Source organism: Drosophila tropicalis, unplaced genomic scaffold, assembly GCF_018151085.1.
Source record: "Drosophila tropicalis isolate 14030-0801.00 unplaced genomic scaffold, ASM1815108v1 contig_593, whole genome shotgun sequence".
In the NCBI taxonomy this organism is placed as follows: Eukaryota; Metazoa; Arthropoda; class Insecta; order Diptera; family Drosophilidae; genus Drosophila; species Drosophila tropicalis.
In genome coordinates this window covers 7,739,668-7,758,176 of record NW_027173070.1, presented here as the reverse complement: position 1 = coordinate 7,758,176, position 18,509 = coordinate 7,739,668, and the positions used below count along the sequence as shown (strand labels likewise).

General features: G+C 37.2%; 3 protein-coding genes across 3 annotated transcripts; 1 reads left to right on the top strand and 2 right to left on the bottom strand.

The window, feature by feature from the left end:
- Nucleotides 1–65: 65 nt before the first annotated feature.
- On the top strand, nt 66–6,106 carry LOC137576784 (endoplasmic reticulum metallopeptidase 1). Its single transcript, XM_068290081.1, has 11 exons — nt 66–328; nt 2,741–3,430; nt 3,493–3,577; nt 3,645–3,765; nt 3,831–3,985; nt 4,045–4,428; nt 4,497–4,677; nt 4,744–5,069; nt 5,136–5,347; nt 5,410–5,692; nt 5,758–6,106. Exons 2-11 carry the CDS (start codon nt 2,760–2,762, stop codon nt 5,923–5,925), a joined length of 2,586 nt encoding a protein of 861 aa, XP_068146182.1. The 5' UTR covers nt 66–328; nt 2,741–2,759; the 3' UTR covers nt 5,926–6,106.
- Nucleotides 6,062–9,875, bottom strand: LOC137576783 (endoplasmic reticulum metallopeptidase 1). The gene is made up of 7 exons (XM_068290080.1): nt 9,817–9,875; nt 8,370–9,055; nt 7,378–8,309; nt 7,133–7,317; nt 6,928–7,071; nt 6,663–6,865; nt 6,062–6,574 (listed from the first exon to the last, which is right to left on the bottom strand). The coding sequence occupies exons 2-7, from the start codon at nt 9,053–9,055 to the stop codon at nt 6,121–6,123; spliced, it is 2,604 nt and encodes an 867-aa protein (XP_068146181.1). The 5' UTR covers nt 9,817–9,875; the 3' UTR covers nt 6,062–6,120.
- Nucleotides 9,876–11,863: 1,988 nt separating this feature from the next.
- Nucleotides 11,864–15,883, bottom strand: LOC137576362 (endoplasmic reticulum metallopeptidase 1). The gene is made up of 9 exons (XM_068289411.1): nt 15,689–15,883; nt 14,308–14,969; nt 13,874–14,234; nt 13,426–13,809; nt 13,182–13,362; nt 12,691–13,119; nt 12,529–12,631; nt 12,185–12,470; nt 11,864–12,117 (listed from the first exon to the last, which is right to left on the bottom strand). Exons 1-9 carry the CDS (start codon nt 15,791–15,793, stop codon nt 11,950–11,952), a joined length of 2,679 nt encoding a protein of 892 aa, XP_068145512.1. The 5' UTR covers nt 15,794–15,883; the 3' UTR covers nt 11,864–11,949.
- Between the last annotated feature and the right edge of the window lie 2,626 nt (nt 15,884–18,509).

The following is an 18,509-nucleotide window of genomic DNA, read 5'->3' as shown; positions in this document are numbered from 1 at the left end:
GGAGAGCAGTTCTTGTCGCGATCTCTTGTAGTGCAGTAGCAGCAGCTCGTGCAGTCCGACCATCTGAATATCATCAGAACATCGCCGAACGCTGAAGGCGACAGTTCGTTTTTGGACGACGTCAACGGAAACAGTGTTTGCCGTTCACCATTCGGACAAAACCTAAAGTTCGAAAATTTATTAAAAAAAAAATATTCAAGTTTATTTTCGTCAGATGTGCTAATAATTTTCGCGTGCCAACGGTTTGTTGTTTTTTTGTTGGGCATTCTCGTGACATCTAAGAACGGATATCCATTGACGAAACATAAGGAAGGCCAATTTAGTAAAGGTGAGACAAGAAATGAGAAGAAACAGCTGCTTCTTATGTTTTTTTTTTTTTTTTTTGGCTAATTCGTTTGCAAGGCTTCTTCTTGAGTCGATACTGTTGTTGTTGATGCCACAAGTGCAACCGCAACTTCCTTTTCAGGTTATTGACTTTGGCCCTTGCAGCGTGTCGCATTTTGTATATACATCCAAACAAACGTCTATACCACATATGTCTGCATCTGTATGTATATCTGTCAGATACTATGATTGTTTTGTTCTTCTTCTGTTCTTTCTTTTGTATATTCCTCTTTGGTGTTTCTTTCGTTTTCTTGTACATTTTCTTTCTCGACTCGGGAGGGGAGAATATCCAAACAATGCAGTGTTTGTTGCCGGTCGTTTGTTTGTCACACTTGATTGCCTGACGCAACGCCTTCGCCTTTGCCTCCACCTCTTACTCCAACTACTACTCCTACTCCCCCTCCACTCCCTTTGTCTCGTATGCAGTTGAAGTTGGGCTCCCTCTATGGATATGGATTTTCAATTTTTTCTTTAAATAAATACACATACATATGTGGGTAATAGAAGGCGAAGATGGAGATGCAGATGGAGTCGGAGTCGAAGTCGGAGTAGGAGTCCCAAATAGATAGTTGTGACTTCTCGGTATGCAAATCGTTTAATGAAAAATGCATTGCAAAAGTGCTTAAGCTTGCTCTACTTACAATCATCAATTCGATGTAGGTATTTGTGTTTTTGTCTCATTTTTAATCGCTTCGACGTCTTTGCGGTCGTCTGGGGTCACTTTGATTGCCATTGGAAATGGGTCGAATGGGTGTCCGCAGCGACCCAAATTGCAATTTGCATGCATTCGAATCATTAGCCTGCTGACTATGGGCAGAACTTTTACGGCCTGCAGTCATTATGACTCTTTTGCCTAGTTCTTGCTTTTGCCTCTAAAAAGTTGACATCATTTGAACTAGTTAGACTTATGCGATCATGTGGCACACACACACACATACACATACATACAAGCAGTTTCTATGCCAATGTAAATATAGAATATATGCCCTGAAATACAAATTGGTCTATATAAAGTTTTTCAAACAACTTTGCACATGTGTATAAATATTTTTCCTTTTAAACTAAAGAAAATAAGATTAATTAGCTCAACAAGAAAAAAAAGACCCTATAAATCTAATCAAAGGGAATATTTAAAAAAATAGAATTCGACTTTTTTGCAGTTAATACTTTTTAAATGAAAAATGCTTCCATTTTGAGTATTTTTCTAGAGTATTTCCACTTCATTATAACTTTTCATCATATTGATTTTGTTATTAGAATCGCATGTGTGAACATTAAACAAACAGAATAAAAAAAAAAAAAAAAAAAAAAAATATATTATGGCCCCAGCGGGCTATAAATAAGAATGAAATATCTCTGAAAATTACAAAATGTATCCCATTATAGTATTATTCATTATTCATTTGTATGATCACAATTTAGGGGAGGATGTGGGTTCCTTTTTTTCTTCTTATATAAATAATTTTATCGTTTAGTTTAGTTAGTTGTGGGATGTTTACCTTTTGATTTCCGGTTGTGACGAAATGTCAGAAACTGAAAGGTAATTTGAGCCAAAATCTAGCCCATTTGACTAACTATGAATCATTTATTTGTGGCAGTTGATAAGTCCATTGATTGTGCTCTATATTGTTTATATTCAAATTACTAACACATCAGCCGACGATGGTTTCCCCTAAAACCCAATGATGATGATAAAGTCAAAAAATCACGTCAAATGTGTGAGTATTGGCTGCCAGTTGGCTTCTTATCATTTCAACAACTTGTACTTGTACAAAAAAAAAGAAGAAATTTGTTTACCAATTTGATTTGTATTGATTTGATTCGATTTGGCATGCCGCCGCCTTCGTCTTCGTCTTAGTCGCCATCATTTGACTTCATCGAACTTCAATTGATTTCCTGCTAAGCTTTTGACATTATTATCAAGGATTCAGATATTGAGGCACAGATTAATGTGTGTGTGTGAGTGTGTTTTGTAGGGTCTTTATTGAATATTCATTACTTTCCCATTTTGATAAATCTAATTTATTGATGGATTTATGCCGGACGTTCACTCAAGTTAGAAGTGGACAGACTGTCGATAGAGATCGCCGCCCGATTCTCTGCCTCGGTGACTCTCTGACTCTGTGTCTCTGACAGTTTCAAGTTAATCGCACCGAGTTCGTATCAGAAGCGCCTAATTATTTAATCGGTGGTTCAAGTGTTTAGTCACACTGCATATGAAAACATATAGTGACGCGTTAATCAAAATGAATGAATGAGTTGCTTTATCAGCCACATGGAATTCCAGTCAGACAATTATGAAGCAAGTTCACTGACATCTAACCAAAGGTTCATCTCTTTTTTGTTGATTTTCCAGTGCATAAACCACAAAAAAAATGAAATCCAAATACGAGAACATGAAGATCATCTATAATCGCAGCAAAATCGGTTGGTATTGGGCCCCGCTGTTTGCTGCTTTTTGGTTTTTGCTGTTCTATTTGGTTGTGGTGCCAAGTTTTCATCGTATGCCCAAACTGAAGACCCAAGAGGATGAGTTGAAGCAACCTGGACAATTTATAGGCGAACGTGCGGAAAATACTTTGCTTCGGCTTTCCAAAATTGGTCCAAAAGTTGTCGGAAGTGCAGCTAATGAACAGGTTGCCGTACAATTTCTACTTAGTGAGATTACGGAAATCATAAATGAAGCACGCTTGGATCTCTATGACATTGAGAAGGATGTGCAAATTGCATCGGGAAACTATCTGTTATGGTCCATGGTGAATGTATACCAAAGTGTGCAGAATGTGGTTGTAAAATTATCACCCAAAAACGTGACTAGTGAGGCAAGTCTACTGGTTAATAGTCATTTCGATTCCGTTCCTGGTAGCTCGGGAGCTGGCGACTCGGGCATGATGTGTGTCATTATGTTGGAAGTTCTGCGAGTCATAACCAAATATGAGACACCATTAACCTATTCGGTTGTCTTCCTCTTCAATGGAGCCGAAGAGAATCCTCTGCAGGGATCACATGCCTTCATCACACAACATCCTTGGGCCCAGAATGTCAAGTAAGTCTCGAATACAAAGAAAAAAGATTCTTCGTTATCATTAAAGTATTCTCTTTTGTTAGGGCTGTTATAAATTTGGATTCAGCTGGCAGCGGCGGTCGTGAAATTCTCTTTCAATCCGGACCAGATCATCCTTGGCTTATAAAGGTAATTTGTTAATACTTTTGGATCTGTATATTCTTGTTAAAGTAATGCTAAACTTATCTATTTCTAGTATTATGGCAAAAATATTGTTCATGCCTTTGCCACAACTGTTGGTGAGGAGCTATTTCAAAATGGTTTTGTTCCCTCAGAGACGGATTATCGTGTTTTTCGCGATTTTGGCAAAATACCCGGTAGGTGCACTTAGAGTTTTTCAAGCAATTTTCAATTTTAACTGATACCTTGATTTTATTTACAGGTCTTGATATGGCTCAGACTTTAAATGGTTATGTCTATCACACTAAATACGATCGTTTCAATATTCTACCAAGACGTACCTATCAATTGACTGGTGAAAATATATTGGCTCTGGTTAAAGCTTTGGCTAATGCCCATGAACTGGAAGATCCTTCGGTAAGCAGTTTTCCACATTTGTGAAGAAATCGGAATTGATTCGCTTTACTTTATTTTAGAAACACTCTGAGGGTCATATGATATTCTTTGATGTGATGGGCTGGTTCTTTGTCTACTATACAGAAACAGTTGGTGAAATAATCAATATATTTGTCTGTGTTTTGGTCTGTGCCACAATTGTGGCATATATATGGAGTATGTCCAGCACGACGGGAATGTTCAGGCGACGCATTTGGGCCAAATTTGGTATATTGGCTGCCCTGCAAGTTTGCGGTGTTGGCCTTGGCTTCGGTCTGGTTATGTGCATAGCTTTGTTCTTGGATGCTGTGGGTCTATCGATGTCTTGGTTTTCACAGACATGGATGTTATTTGGCTTATACTTTTGCCCCATGTTCTTTGGGTTGGGCATACTGCCGGCCATCTACTTCAGTCGCACAAAGGAGGTGAGTTTGGCAGTGACTTTAAAGAGTTTCCCCTTTTACTAATTACCTATAAATTTATTTTACTTTAGCATGGCTTACCTCTAGCCTATGGCATACAGCTCTTAATGCATTCTCATTGCCTTATTTTGACGGTAATAACTGCCGTTATGATCACCTATAATGTGCGTTCGGCTTTCATTATAATGCTGTGCATAGGATTCTATACCATTTCCGTGCTCTTCAATATGGCCACTTGTGTGCACAAGACGAGTAAGTATAGAAATTATCCGTCACCAGAAATTGTTAGTTATTAACTTGTTAATTTTTGTTTTACAGATTTCCTTTGGCTTATACCACATTGCCTATGTCAGATATTGCCCTTTATGTTCTACACTTATTCGTGCTATGCCTTCTATGTGGTCTTTATACCTATGCAAGGACGTGATTGCGATTCCAATCCTGATATGCTGATGGCCTCCTTTACGGCTTTATTGTGCATTCTGTTTGCTCCATTTTTGATACCTTTGTTTTGCCTATTCCGTAAATCGAAGACGATTATCTCATTGTTTGGCATTTGCACATTGCTTTTCATGATTTTTGCTGCCACACCTGTTGGCTTCCCGTATGTGGAGAAGACGGCGGCTCAACGTTTCTTTGCTGTGGTAAGTGCTTATAATGAAGAGATTTTGTTTTAACTAGAGAGTTAATATCTTTGAATTTCTTTTAAGCACACAAGTCGCACGTTCCACAATGACGATCCTCAGAGTAGTATAAATCGCACTGATTCTGGTTTTTTTGTTCAACCAGTCGATCGCCGTCCCACGTCAGTGAATGAGGCACTTTTCACAAATACAAATTATACCAAAGCCGAGAATCTTGATTGCGACTCAGAAATTATGTGTGGCTTTCCCATTTATAGTTCCCGTTGGCTGAATGCAGTGTAAGTTTTGAGAAGGAATACTTGAGATTTACTCTATAAATTTTATTATCATTTTTATACAGACCCAACAGCTTTTGGGTTCCTGGCCCAGAGCCAAATACGGATTATATACCAACAGTTACCATTATCGAGAAATCAAGCAACTCACCGACAAATATTCAATACACATTGGAAATCTCAGGACCCGATCATTGTAGTATATTCATTCAGCCGTTGAATAACTCAAAGTTAGTGGATTGGTCATTCACCAAAGAACCGCTGGAACAGAATATAAAGCCGCCCTATTATGTATACTGGTCATATGCCTTGGATCCCACACCATTACAGTTTACCATGGAATTCGAGGTATGCGAATGAAACAAAGTTTCAAATTTCTTAAACTGATTGGTCCAAATTTTCAATTTGTATAGCATGAATCTGAGGATTGGAGTGGTTCAACATTCAAAATTGCTGTAATGGGCCACAGAACTCACGATGATATGTTTGTTGAGGAAGATTTTCGTGAATTCTTGGCCACTTTCCCAGCCTGGGCGCATATTACCTCTTGGATTGGTTCCTACAATAGTTGGCAACTCTAAGTTGCAATTGTTTTATTTGCCATCATGATAATTATTACATCTATTATATTACATTATAATTACTTACCTTATCTTACCTTACCCCCATGGTCATCCAACGAACAAACATCAAATGAGAGAGAATAAGAACCTCTTTAACTATTAGTTATATAAATAAAAAATTTAAATTATTTATTAAGTATTCACAAATCGTATTCAAAGCTCCCAACTGTGATAGGATGTAAACCAATCCGTGGTATAAGTCCAATCGGGAAAAGTGTCCAAGAATTCTCTAAAGTCTGTTGTATAGTTGTCTTTGTGATATAGAAAATGTTCGGCAACCACCATCTTGAAATAGGATCCATCATCCGCCACATTTGCCTCTGAATAGTCCAATTGGACCCAGAACTCAAATGGTTCTTCGACAAAAGCATAACAATGATACATAAAATACGGTGGTTCGTGTCCTTCATCCAGAGGTGTTCGATCAAATGACCAATCAACAACTTTAACACCATCAGTCGGTTGTATAAAGATCATAACACGATCACTTGCCTTTAAAGTGAAATTGTAGCCTACTTGATTTTGATTATTAAGATTTTTCAAGACCGTTAGATCTATGGCTAAAGGAAACTCTGGTGCCGATGAGTCAATCCAAAGGGCAGAGTCCCTAGAAAAGAGGAAAAGGGAAAATTAGTACATTTGTTTACCTCTTGATTGATTTTATTAACTTGCACAGCATTTTAGGTTATACTTACTTCCAATCCAACCAACGACCGCTATATAGAGGCAAACCACAGAAGGGTTCTGATTGACAATATTCATCGATCCAGCCTTTGGGTCGTGCAGCTTTCAAAGTAGTGTCATCTAGCTCATGAATACGTCTTTCTACCGGTTGTATATAGAAGCCAGAATCTGTTGTGGTTCCATTGTTCAAAGTATGGAACACGCGTTCGGTATGCTAAAGAACAAAAGATTTTTCTTAGAGATCTGTAAACACAATGTTTAACATCTGAAACCTACCAAAACATAATAGCGCTGAGCTGCCACATCCTTTTTGAAGGGGAAACCAGCTGGTGTGGCTGCCAGTATGATAAATATAATCGTCAATACACCAAACATCGAAAAGGCAGTCTTTGATTTTCTGAACTTGTGCATTACGGGAATCTATTAGGAAAGAAAATAATCATTGACTTTGTCTTAGTTTAGTTTAAGGTGCTCATCTTACCGTAAATCCAGCAAAATGCAGAGTCATGAGTATTATAAAGAGAGATATTTGCAAGTCTGGCGAGCTGTCGGGACCATCTCTGCCCTGCATAGGGACAAAGACCACCAAAACTACATAACACGTGTAGGTGTAGTAAATATATGGCAATATCTGGCATATCAAATTAACGGTGACAAAAAAGCTCTCTACAAAAAGAAGGAAATTAGAAAAACCATCAAACAGAATTAACAAAATGAATAACTTACTTTTCACGGTTAGTTTTAATATAACCTGTATTATTATCGATATCGTATAGAAGAATATGCCAATCATGGGTAGAAATGCGGAACGCACACCCAAACTAGTGGCAATTATGCATATCAAAACCATAATCACACAATGGGCATGCATGAAACAGGCAATCAGTTGATCCAATTTTAAATTTGTTTTGCCCTTTGTCCAGCCAATATAAAATGCCGGCAACAGACCCATGACAAAGAACAGAGTACAGAAATACAAGCCAAAGGTCATCCATATCTGATAGTACCAACTCTCAGCAAGGCCAACTCCCTGCATGAAAACAGCCACTAGGATAGTAAGTCCACAAGCCACTCCAATTGTCAATAATTGTACCAGGAAAGTCACGCCAAATCGTACGAATAAGGCTTTTGGGGCATCGGCAGCATTGTCTCTGGTCATCATGTACAGGGAAAGGCCAATGGCGATCAGAGCACAAATGGAGACAACAATATTGATGGCCACACTGGCTGATTCGGTGTAGGCAACCATAAACCAACCAACAAAATCATAGTAAACCATGTGTCCCTCTTCATGGGCAGCCGTATCATCCAGTTCGGGGGCATTGGCCAAAGCCCAGACCAAAGCCAGGACATTATCGCCAGTAGTTTGATATGTGCCTCGTTCCAAATTTTTGAAATTATCATATTTCGTGTGATAGACATAACCATTCACCACATGGGCCATGTCCAGCCCAGGTACATTGCCGTAGTCACGAAAGATGCGAAAGTCCGTGTCGGAGGGTATGAAATTATTCTGGAATAACTCCTCAGCCACAGTAGTGCCAAAGGGATGCTTCGCACTGGCCTTATAGTACTTGGCCAGCCAAGGATGATGGGGTCCAGTTTGGAAGAGAACCTCACGCCCACCAGCACCAGTTGAATCCAGGTTCACAAGGGCTCTAAAAAATGGACATTTGAAATTAACCTGTGAATTATATGAGTTTCCCCTTTGAACTCACTTGCAATTGGGAGCCCATCTGTGTTGAGTGATAAATCCATGTGAGCCCAGCATATTGGCTTCTTCTGCACCATTGAAGAGAAACACAACGGGATGCGCTAGAGGTTTCTCCGATTTAGATATCACACGCAGTGTCTCCAGCATAATAACCACCATAACACCATCATCCGCAGCTCCCGGTGTAGTCACTTCCGAATCGTAATGGGAATTCACAAGCAAATAATTGTTATTTGGATTGGTTTTTTGAGTGATTTTCACCACAACATTTGAGAGATTCGAATAGCTCATGGCCATGCTCCAGAGGAAAAATGAGCCCGAAGAATATTGCATTTCCACCTCGATATCGTACAGATCAGTGCGAGCATCTGCCACAATTGCCCCAAGTTCGCGCAGCAAAAAGTTCACCGTGTACACTTCATTGGCAATGGAACCAGTCATCTTATTGCCAATGGCTGAATATTCCGCCAATTGGCTCATAGCTCTTTCGCCAATAAACTCATCCACATGCTGGGCCTCATTACTGGTATACAACATGGTGGGATACGAATAGAAGCTGGGAACAACTGCCGCATAGAAGAGAGCAAAACAAATGCTGGCAAAGATTGGAGCACCATACCAAGGCCATTTTTTGATTCTCGACTTGAGGCCATCCTTTTCGGGTGTAATGTCAATAATGTCAAAGGTCATCTAGTTAAATAAACGAACAACACTCTATTAATAATTTCCGTAAGAGAAAATTTGTGAATTGTATTGCCTACTTTTAGGCTACTTGTTAAAATGATCTCACACAATTGCTCTAAAACCTTCCTAATTGAGTGTAAATGGATTACTTTGAGATGGAAAGTGTCTTAATCTGATTTAGCTAGAGTATAATATCATACGAGTATTAACTCAATATTTAACTAATAATTTCTCATATGACTTTGAGAAATTAAATTTGTGGGGAATTTTCGGCATTTTGAATTATAGTACACGTTTCATTTGGCACTAAAAACATTTATGAAGTTGTTTTTTTTTTTTTTTTTTTTCTTTTATTACAATCTAATAAGTGCATACTTACGATACGAATAATCGAATCGAATGATGTATGAAACTAAAAATAATATTTACTCATAATCCAAATGGTTTTTGAATTGATCTTGTAAACTGTTCGATCAATCAATTAATGAAAGGAACAAAATAATTCACAAAACTCATAAATCAAATATTACACCACAAGCACATTTAATCCTTTAAGTCCAATTGCCTTATTCTTCATCGCTTTAAGTTCTGAATAATTTATGAAAGAACATATTTTAGGCTTATCGCCAGACATTTTCGACAATATCACAATGTGAACAGCGTTTCTTAGATTTATTTCCCCAGATCGTAATCTTGAAGTGGCATAATGCCTGATATATATTAGAGGGTAAATCCTTTTAGTATCGTTCTCGTTTTCGTTCTCGTACCTTTTCAAAAAATTGCACGCGACTCGGCTTAGTATTGTAGAACCGTACAACATGCCATGGGTTAGGGAACTGACACAATGTTAGCCAATGGCCAAGAATTAAGTAGAAGTGGTCAGGCAAGTAGGGTCATGCTCACTTGGAGCTTATCGCTTGGCCATCGATAATAATCATCAGAAGCTATCGTATGGATTTTATGGTTTAGATTAAACTTTTAGTGTGGCGGACATCTTATAATTAGTGTGTGTAAGAATTATACAGATATGCATACCATATATACTTAGTATAGTAGCTACAAATATTTATGGCCATATAATTTATACAGATGTCAGAAAGCACGAAATTCTCCACCCTGGGGGATTCGGACCAAATTAGGGTCAATTAAATACTTGTAAAATATCATAAATCAATAATGTAATAATTTGTTTGTTTTGATTCACAGGAAGCTGAGAATAAAGTGGGTTTGGTTTACTTTTGCAAGAGTGTTAGTCATTGCAATTTATAAACATATATTTGTATGCACTTTAGGTAATTTTTTTCTTAACTTTCTTTCCTAGAAATTTTAGAACAAAGCCACACGCCGTCTGGACTGTGTGCATAATAAATCTAAAATCTATTAGAATTAGCCAAGTCGCCATTGGGCCATATATTATGAAATAAAATTAGCAAGATTAAACGAGTGGCCCGGTCGCACGGCTTAATCTCTTTCCTGAGTGACCTACGTTGATTTCACCAAACTCTTGTGATTAATCAGGATGGACTATCATTGGATTATATAAGAATAATTGTAAAGGGGATGTACCGATATTTTTAAATTTACAAATTTCTTTATAAAGGTAAAGGACTTTATCGGCTTAGTTACTCAATCGTCTCGTGTTTCTCTAAACTTTTTGTTCTAAAAACCTCTAATACTTATAAGTGTCAAACTTATCATAAATTTCAATAAATCATTAAAACTAAAAACCTATAAACTATAATCGATTAAAACTTTGATCACTTGATAAATTAATCTAAATAAATTTCTAAAGGGACAAGCCCTAAATAGTTGTTCTTAAATTTGATTAAATATTCAATATTTATCTCTTTAACTTTACTTATTTTAAGATTTGAAACTAAAAATATCTTTCAAATGAATTTAGTAGAAGATTTATCAAAAAAAAAAAAAAAACAATCTTTGCTTCTCGTTTTCACTTAATTGATGCATTGAATCACGCATACGCCGTGTGGTTCCCAACAATTCATTGATTTTACTCAAAACTTTGCCCTGCGCTATCTTTAATATAAAACTTTAACTTTTAATGACCGAAAATATTCTTAACAAACATTGAAAACTAAAACAATCTTTATTGGAAGTTAAATTTCAGATGACAAAATGTCTTCTGTAAAATTATGGTATAAGCCGGATCAAATAATCTTAACATATCCATACTTTTATCCAAGTTTTTTAAAACCTTTCTCAATTCCAGTTCAATTACAATAGTTTTTAAGAGTTTCCATTTCAAAGTTCATTTAGTCGGCCGATTTATCTAATAACAAACATCACAGTGCATTGATAATAGATCGGCAATTGTGTAGAGTTTACCAAATTGTTGGACCGCTAAGTTACCGGGTCTTAACATAATATCGTGGGTCGCTTACCTAGGAATCAATTGATAATATTTGAAAAGTTGGTTATGAAAGAAGTAAAAGTTTTATGGCATCTTATCTTAATCTAACCTTATCTGCAATCTTTGTCCCATTAGTTGCAAGCGGCGTGCGTTTTTTAAGTTTGGCAAAAACAAAATATAAAAAAATTGTTTTATTTATAAACAAAATATGGCTCATAAAACCAATTGCAAATTTATTCCCCCAACACTGGCAAAAACATTTAGACTAATGATGACAACAATGTTTTTAGACAATTGCAAGCTGATTTGATTGATTAATTGATTGATTGGAATAACAATTAGTGGGCTTAAAAAGGTATTCATTGGCTTTTGACCGATTAGACATACACTTTGCCAATTGTTGCTAAGGAAATCAAAGGGAAAACTATTAGAATAAACAACAATTTGATTGATTTCTTAAACATTTTTCAAGTTCTTCACTTTTATTATTATTTAATCATTAAAATTTTATATTACAAAATTAAGAATCTCAGTAGATCCAAGTCTCATATGATGCCGGCCAGGGTACAGCATCAGCGTATTTGGGGAAACTGCTCAAAAACTTTTTGAAATCGGGTGTGAATAGTTCTCTTTCATGAGTCCAATGACCGCCGACTCCAAGCTCAAATGTTGACTTCTTCCAATCACCCGAGGGTTTCTAATAAAATTTACAGAATGTCAACAATAAGATTCATAAAAATTCATGAGATATTTTTGCTATATACCTCAAATTCCAGCCAGAAATTGAGGGGATCATCATTAATGCCCCAAGAGAAGTAGATAAAGAATGGTGGTTGCCAGTTTAGACGCAATGGGGCCTGATGGAAAGACCAGCCTGTGACCTTAGCTCCTTCCAAGGGTTGGATAAAGAGAGTCATGTGATCGGGACCACTTAACGTCATATCATAGCGTATTTTGGTGGACGAAATTTCTTTTTTAGACACAATCTTAACTGTGGGCAGATTTTTACCCAATTTGGGCTCTGAGGCGGGAATCCATAAACTGTTCTCTCTGTGAGAAATAAAGTGCTTAGTAGGATAACTTTTTGTGCTTAAGTTAGGGGTTTTACCTAGTTTTGTGCCAACGTTGATTATGCAAAGGAAGACCACACATAGTTTCCTTGAGGCAGTCTTCGTGAGCTGATTGAGCCAAAGTCATGTTGATAACGTTATCTGAAAAGGGGAACCACTTAGAAATGAAAAGTAATTAAAGTTAAGGCAGCGTGTCTTACGTTTCACCGAGTAAGTGCGTCTATCCTGAGGCATAATAAAGTAACCAGATTCCTGACGACGTACATTATTGCTGGCATCGTGGAAGGTACGTTTGGCGTGAAGGACAGCGAATCGCTGAACACTTGTCTCCGGGCGATAGGGGAAACCCAATGGGGTTACCGCCAGAATCATGCAGAATACAGCGATGCCCAACAGAACACAGATAATGGTCTTTGATTTCCGGAATAGATGCAATGTGGGTATAATGAAACCACAAGTGAGTAAACCCACAGACACACTAAACACGGCCACAACCAAATCGGGATTGACATTCTGTCCGAAACGTCCAAACATGGGAATAAAGGTGACAAAGAAGCCATGCGAGAAATAGGCAAAGAACACAAATGGAGGAACCCCACAAGCAATATGGGTAATGACCCAGGCGACATCTAAAAGAAGAACACACAAGTTATTAGTTTAAAAGAATACCTTTTGAAAAGCTGACTCTAACCTTTGGTATGCAGCTTAGTGGCCAAGTTGATGATCAAGGCCATGGTGTAGAACATGCAGCTTAGCATCAATACGAAAGCTGAACGAATGCCACAAATGGTCAAGACCAAGGTAAGAATGGCCAAGAAGAGGCAATGTGAATGCAACAACAATTGCACACGTTGGCCAATAGGCAGTTTATCCTAGAACACAAAAAATATATACTCCAATCTTTCAATCAAAATATTCCTTTTCATTCTACTTACATCTTTTGTGTAATGGAAATACATGGCTGGCACAATGGCCATTCCAAAGAAGAAGGGACAGAAATAGAGTCCCAATATAAGCCATGAGTTTGTAAACCATGACAGGGGCAAATGCACCAGATCCAGAAAGACAGCAATCAAGAGAGTCAAAGCGGTACCAGCGACCACGGCAAGGACCTGGACACCAAATGTGTGCAATAAACGGCGCAGAATCTTCTCCAGCTTAATGCCCGAGGTAACGGATATAAGTTTAATGGCATAGGCCAAAACACCCAAAGTTCCTAAGGACACAATCACATTTAGGATAATGCCCTCGGTTTCGGTATAGAAGACCAAGAACCAGCCCATCACATCAAAGTAAACCGTGTGTCCTTCGGAATATTTCTGAAAGCAAAAAGAAACAATCTTTAGAATGACTACTTCGAGCGAGTGGGGAATGAAAGCCTACCGAAGTATCATCCAGTTCTGGAGCACTAGAAATTTGACGGACCAAGGACAAGAGATTGTCGCCAGTGTTTTGGAAACTGCCGCGTGGAATAATCTCAGCACGATCAAAGCTTGTGTGATAGACATAACCATTATACTGATAGGCCATATCCAATCCAGGAACAGCTCCATGATCACGAAAGATGCGAAAATCAGTATCAGATGGAATAAAATTGTGCTGGAACATTTCCTCGGCCATGGTTGAGGCATAGGGATGCTTGATGGCACGACGATAACTCTTCATTAGCCAAGGATGATTAGGTCCTGACTGGAAAAGAATTTCACGTCCACCACTGCCAGCTGAATCCAAGTTAATCAAAGCTCTGGAAAAGTAAACAGAAAAATGATTAGCAACTAAACCAAAAGAGGAAACATTTCCCTCCCCATCAAACTCACTTGCAATTCTTGGCCCATTTGTGTTGAGTGATAAAGGCATGGGAAGCCTGCAGGGGATTCTCTTCGGCGCCGTTGAATAGAAAGACTACTGGATTCTTAAGCGGTATCTTTGACTTGCCCAATACACGAATGACTTCCATCATATTGGCCACCATGGCGCCATCATCACCAGCTCCTGGGCCAGCTGGCACCGAATCGTAATGACTGTTGACTAGCAAATAATTTGTACTATTTGTTCCCTTAGGACTAACTTTGACCACAATGTTCTGTATGCTCTGATACATATTGACCATGGACCAATGGACATAGGCTCCGGATGCCACCTGAATATCCACTTCGATATCATGAATTGGACTCGAATCTGTGCGCCATTTATTCATTCTGGTGCTTAGAATTTTGACAGCTCCCATTTCATTTTGTTTACTGCCCACCACTCGTGGTCCTAGTTCGACTAATGATTGTAGATTCTTTTCCGCTCGTTCGGCAATAAACCGTTCCGGATATTTGCCCTCCTCTTCGATAGTCAATGGGCGTGGCAATTGATGACAGGCAGGTATAGAAATGGCGCAATAAAGAAATAGCCAAAAAGCAAATAGAGCTGGAGCCCAATACCATTTGATCTTGTGGCGTTCAATAAAGGCACGTTCACAGGCATTGGGTTGCTAGGATCGGTTAGAAATATATATATATATAGGTCGATTAGTCATAACATGCTCTACTTAAATGGACAAGGGCATACAACTTTTTGTTGTTGTCTTTGCTTAATTAATACCCCTCCTTCGACAATTCTATGCCATGAAATGCGTGTATCGGGTCCCAAATGTTAGATTTAATCCATCACAAACTTATCTTATCTATATACAAGAAGTATGGTCAACATGTTGTACTCACAGACCTGATAATTGGTTGCCACCGAAATAATAAAAAAAAAATTGGTGATTGCTTATTTCTTTTTTTCCCCCCGATTTTAAAAATAAACTGCTCTTTTGGTTAGATTTGGCAAAGAGTTAAAGTTTTGGTTAATTTCTTAGGAAATTGTAGACCATAAAATTATAGAAAATCCCCTCCTACAATATAAAAGTATTTTCAAGTCCATTATTTGCCTGATTACTAACAGTAAATGAGGTTTCTAGTCTAGACTAGATAACTGATTGCAAAGTTGGTGGGGGCAAAATTCGATATGTAATGCGTTTGCCTTTTTGATAAAGCCAAAATATATGTTTCTACATATATAATTGGATTACTCATAAATCCAGCCATATTTTGGGTACCACACCCTTCTGAAATACCTGTATTAGTCTATCTAATCGATGCACGGCAAACATATGTATAATTGATTACCCATTGAGGGTGAAGTGGTTCAACGGTTAAGTTGGCTTACCTCATCATCGCCATGGGCAGACCCACGCTGCCGCAACAATGGATCCGTATTCTGAGGATCACTTGTGGGTGTTATAACCCGTCTACGGACATTTTTCTCACTCATCGTCACAGCCGGCAATAGCTATCGACCAAGTTTCTATTCTTTTTTTGTCGGAGTAATGATTTCAGTTCAAAAGCACGACCATTCGCTTGGTCGGCATAGATTCAACTGATCGTTGAGTGCTTTTCTGATGGCTGTATACATTTTGGTTCTAAAATTGGTTTCCAGCACTCTCTTAACGTATCACTCTCATTCTTTCTCCCTCTATTTTTTTTGCTTGTTTATCTTATCTGAAATATTTGGTGAGTTTGGTTTTTTACCAAAATCAATGTCTATGCGAGGTGTTAAAGCTAACTTTGTCTCATCATTGTCAATTTTGTTGTTGATTGGTTGGACTTGGACCCCTATTTACCTACATACATACATATGTAAGTTTATGTGTCATAAAGTGTGAGAAAACATGCCAAATAATTCTCTTATCTTCCCTACCGGGAAACCAAACTTTTTTAAGCCGACAATAGAAAGTTTCTAAAAAAAAAAGTTGTCAATTGTTTATATATTTATACCTGAGCAGCTTTTCTCTGTGCTTCACTGCACATTTTCAATTTGCCCCAGAGTCCGTATGAAGTTGTTTTTCTGAAGGAATCGGTTTTATTTATTTGACTCAATTCTATTCACTTCAAGAGCACTTTGACAACTAACTAAATGAAATCCGAACTTGAAGTCTAGCTTATAGTCAATGCCAATTTATACATACATATGTACATAATTTTCGACACTGAAAAAAAACCCAATTGAATTCCGTTGGAAATTTAAATTCTGCTTCTTAGAGACTAAATGTAAGATTCCTGTCCCTTCTTCTTTTTTCGTTTTTACTGGTAAAGACGAAACCGCCGAAAAACATTAATTTTCACATTTCTAAATATCTATGAGATAAATTTGATTTGATCGTACGCGGGGATTCCCCCAATTGAGTATAGAATACTTTCATAAATTTTTAGCCCTTGAATATTGGTAATCATGAGAACTTTGCCAAAATTTTATTGTCTTGAAGTTTTTGGCCTATGTTTTGTCTCTTGTAACAAATATCCACCAACATTTACTTCGATTCGCATTCAAAATATTTTACTGAGTAATTGAAATTGTTCACTCAATAGAAAGTGAGTAAATGATTAAATTTCATAGGTCTAATCTGAAAACAAAATTATAAATTATAATATTTATTTTCCAAGTGTAGTTACAAATATATGGAGTTGGTATTTAATTTCCAGCAATTCATGGAATCATTTAGTCTGGCCACCAATTTTTATTTGTTTATTCTGATTAACTGTTGTTTGATTTTCTAAATGTGTGTGTAAATAGAAGCGGCTTTTTGATTTGTCATGTTTTTTTTTATTATATTGCTGGATTTTTGGGTAATTTGCAGCACACTTTTAGGGGTTAAGCCTAAAATATTACTAGCACTTATTATTCAGATTATGGCCCCGATAGGAAAGTGTCAATCAAGGAGTGAAAGCTAATGAATTTAATTTGATTTCTGTCTAGTAATTTTTCGATGGGTTGAGTATTTCCAGAGTAGAATACACTATTTTTTTTTTACAGTGTATGTATAACATAAGAAAGATAAAAATTGTATACAGCAGCAGCCACAGAAAGCAAAATATGAACTTGGGTAAGATAGAGTTTCTGTGTATGAAATCAATATTTGTCAATTTAAAGATTTGGAAATGCATGGGCAGCAAATTACGAAATACTCTTACTTAATAATTTAACCAGCTGATCAACAAGTTTCTGCCCAAAAATCATCTCAACTCTCTAAAATATTCCAGCACTAAACAAAATTTGTTTCCACATAACAAATAAGTGTTCATATGATTAGACTCTTAAGGCGTTTGGTCTCTATTCTTATTGCATTTTCAAGTACTCTCTGTTGAAGAGTGGCATATGAATATATTCGTTCACCTGGCTCCATGAGTCCTTGAGTTTCTTTGTGTGTTATACAAGAGCCTCACTTGGGAAAACAACTCCTCGAGTTGCTCTGCTTTTTTTTTTAGGTGAGATTGTAACATTTACATTCAGCATCAAGTTAAATGCAATATGTTGAAAAATCATATTGGAATGTGTGACTAATTTCTAAATTTAAAAATGATAAGAGCCTTAGTTACTTTATGAGTATTGCTTCATATACATATTTTGCTAAAAATAGAATAGTATGAATGAAATGCCATCATCTTGATATGGGTGCAGCCTCCTGTATCCAAGTTAATTATTTTGTAATGAAAGTAAGAATGTGTATTTATTATGTTTCAATATCAACTACAAGTCAAGTTCTCCCTCTATCCATATACAAATATTGCCATTTTTTGGAGCACACCAATTATTTGTATGCTTTAGGCTTTAGAATTCGAATAAAGACAAGCAAAGTGAATGTCATGATGTGTGTTTTTGAAGCAATGGTTTTTTTTAGTTGAATGTGTTTTATTAGACAAGTTTCAGTGGTAACAAGAACCGAACTTCCAACAAAAACCTCGCCACATACAGTGGCGTCCACATATTTATATTTAATACGTTTGCTATTTTCGTGTTTTTATTCTGTTCTGGAGTTATTTATTGGTTATCCTACTTAATAATGGTCCAGTAAAAGCTATTATAATCATGGATCATGGTATCATGGCTTATTGCCTGGGAAAGAGTTTGCCGTATTACTGCAAATTTTTATGACTCATACGACATGTTGGTATTTAAATTGTTGATTTTCGACTAGTATGAAGATTATCAA

Coding starts and splice junctions, on each gene's coding strand:
- LOC137576362 (XM_068289411.1), bottom strand. CDS start 15,793: ATGAGTGAGAAAAATGTCCGTAGACGGGTTATAACACCCACAAGTGAT. Junction 13,810..13,873: donor CAGAACTGGATGATACTTCG/GTAGGCTTTCAT, acceptor TTTTGCTTTCAG/AAATATTCCGAAGGACACAC. Junction 13,363..13,425: donor ATTTCCATTACACAAAAGAT/GTAAGTAGAATG, acceptor TTTGTGTTCTAG/GATAAACTGCCTATTGGCCA.
- LOC137576783 (XM_068290080.1), bottom strand. CDS start 9,055: ATGACCTTTGACATTATTGACATTACACCCGAAAAGGATGGCCTCAAG. Junction 8,310..8,369: donor AGATGGGCTCCCAATTGCAA/GTGAGTTCAAAG, acceptor TCCATTTTTTAG/AGCCCTTGTGAACCTGGATT. Junction 7,072..7,132: donor TGCATTTTGCTGGATTTACG/GTAAGATGAGCA, acceptor CTTTCCTAATAG/ATTCCCGTAATGCACAAGTT.
- LOC137576784 (XM_068290081.1), top strand. CDS start 2,760: ATGAAATCCAAATACGAGAACATGAAGATCATCTATAATCGCAGCAAA. Junction 3,766..3,830: donor CGATTTTGGCAAAATACCCG/GTAGGTGCACTT, acceptor TTTTATTTACAG/GTCTTGATATGGCTCAGACT. Junction 5,348..5,409: donor TCCCGTTGGCTGAATGCAGT/GTAAGTTTTGAG, acceptor ATTTTTATACAG/ACCCAACAGCTTTTGGGTTC.